The sequence below is a fragment of the Rhinopithecus bieti genome, unplaced genomic scaffold (genome assembly GCF_001698545.2).
Source record: "Rhinopithecus bieti isolate Rb0 unplaced genomic scaffold, ASM169854v2 scaffold_48474, whole genome shotgun sequence".
NCBI classification, from domain to species: Eukaryota; Metazoa; Chordata; class Mammalia; order Primates; family Cercopithecidae; genus Rhinopithecus; species Rhinopithecus bieti.
The window spans coordinates 166,895-169,372 of NW_016819100.1; the positions used below are offsets into that span (position 1 = coordinate 166,895).

Genomic DNA, 2,478 nt, shown 5'->3' on the forward strand with positions numbered 1-2,478 from the left:
GTGGGAGGTGGGGGAGTGGGGATGTGGGGATTCTTAAAGGATTGTTCAGTGAGACGGGAAGAATTAAACCAATTATTGCTGACACATACGATTTTCATTCTATCCTCTTAACCAAAGTCACCGTCATGACCTACTTGATAAGAGTTTCTGAAGGCTAACTGGTGTGGCCTTTGCTGATGCAAATTAAGCTTTGTGTCAGGAACATGACGAACAGCCAATCAATGTTAGCAGTCATGCTATATGCTTGCCTTTTCTAACAGTAGCCGTTCTAGAGCTCTGTCTCTTTTATCAAAACAAATACTTCCCAAAGCAGGTTTCCATTTTTCTCTAATAAGATAATATTGAACAAATCTAGGCTTACCGTTCTGCAACTTTTCATATTGTTCTCTTGTTTCAAGAAATTCCTCTTCAAACTAAATAAAAGATAAAGAGACATTATTCCAACTTTAAAGTCCTCAAGAAAACAAAGAGATTTTGTTTTTTGTTGGTTTTTTATTTTGCTCCCATTCCTCTTTTCCTTTTCATCACCTAAGTTCTTCCTTCCTTCCAAACTCATGTCCTTTCTCCAACTTCCCCAGTGATTTTCCTCTTCTTTTCTTCTTCCTCGTCTGTTATTTTCCCTTCATATAAAGACAAGTTAAATTTCTCTTTAATGCTCATATATTCAATGAAAGGAATCCAGAGATCTTTAATCAGGTGAGATTATCATGATTTATTGTTGATGTTTCTAAAGCTTTTGTGAGAAAGATTGATTTTTTTTTTGGTCCCCCCAAACCTTGAGATGTGGGTAGGCAGTGTAAGGGGAGATGTCCCTAAAAGGAAATAGAGAAAAACAAACAAGGTAATGAGTCCTTGCTCTAGAGGAGATGGCATTCAGATAGGGAAAAGGAAGCCTACACCTGCAGAAAACAATTCCAAGGCCCTTGTAAAAATCTATGGAGAAGTCAGTGTGGAGGGAATTCAGAGTTAAGGAAAGATCCCATGGGGCAGATGTTTCAAGGGAGGAGTTAAAGGGGAGGCCAGACTGCAGCTGGGCCTAACATTCCAGCTGGCAGCCATGAGTACTACAGGACTGGGGTGCTAAGGCAGAGATGAAAGATCCCAGAAAATCAGCCAGTCCCAATGGAGAGAATGAGGCAGATGTGGGTCTCCTCTCTCTTCTTTGTCTTGTGATCCACAAAAATCTTTTTAGCCCCTATGAAGCTTCTAGAACACCACCTCTCCTGACAGCTCCCCAAATCCTCCCTAATCCTCCATCATCCTATGATCCCTCCCTCACCTCTTACAAAGGAAGACAATTGGAAAGGAAAATAATAGATAAAACCTGTAGGCACCATTCCGAAACTTGAAGGGGAAAGGAGGCTACTTCATTCCCACCCAAATTACCATCCTTCCCAATCCCAGTCAGGAACCAACCTCCTCTCCAGCTGCAGCCAGCAGCCAGTGGATGGACTCCATCCTGCCCTTGCCATGAAGCTAGTAGAGCTTGGGTCTGGCTGCCATGATTCCTGGCTCAAAGTTTTCTAAAGGATATTTAAAAAATTAAACAATATACTGACAAGCCATGTGGTATTTCTTCCCCATTTATAGCAATTCCAAAACAGGTAAAACAAAACTATTGTTGAGGGATTCATACATAGGAGGTAAAACTATGAAGCAAAGCAAGAGAATAATTACCAAGGAAGCAGGATAATGGTTACTTCTAGTGAGGAGAATGGGGTTGTTATTGGGGAGGAGCATTTAAGGTTTCCGGCATGCCAACAATGTTCTATTTCTTAAGCGGAATTAGTGGTCTTTATAATTAGTCTTAAAATTGCACATAATGCATTTGCACCCTACCGTATAAATGCTCTAGCTCACAATTTAAGAAAAATGAAAGAACAAATTATGTATATTGTTTCAAAAAAAACCCTCAAACCATATTGCTCTGCTAGAAACACAAAAACAGTCAACGCAGAACACTTCTGTGACCCCAAAATATGTGGGGATTTCTCCCCACTGGCAAGCAATTAATTCTGCAGCAGACACCAGCTGAGTGTCCTCCAATTTAATTCCAACACTATCCACCTGGAGACAGCATCACATCCCAGAAAGTGAGGGCTCTGTCCCCAAACTGCCTACCTTTCAGACACCAGTCATAAGTCCAGGCCTCCAGAACTTCTGACCAGTCAGCTCCAAGTTGGAATGCCCACAACCCCCTCTTTGGGTTTAATTAATTTGCTGGAGCAGCTCGCAGAACTCAAAAAAAAAAAAAAAAAAACACTTAAGTTTACCAGTTTATTATAAAGGGTATTACCAAGGATATAGGTGAAGAGAGGCATAGGGTGAGGTGTGGGGAAGAGGCACGTAGTTTCCACGTCCTCCCCAGGCCCAACACCCTCCAGGAACCTTTACCTGTTCAGCTGTCCGCAAACTCCTGGAATCCAGTCCTGGGTTTTCATTGGGCTTCATGACATAGGTGTGATTAAGCCATTGGTC

General features: G+C 41.7%; 1 protein-coding gene across 1 annotated transcript in view; it reads right to left on the bottom strand.

Moving 5' to 3' along the window:
- The window catches only part of LOC108519303 (glutathione S-transferase A4-like), a 5,480-nt gene extending 3,977 nt beyond the window's left edge, over positions 1-1,503 (bottom strand). The window contains 2 exon segments of the mRNA XM_017858216.1: positions 362-413; positions 1,417-1,503. Coding sequence (XP_017713705.1) covers positions 362-413; positions 1,417-1,503 — 139 coding nt within the window.
- Positions 1,504-2,478: the final 975 nt, after the last annotated feature.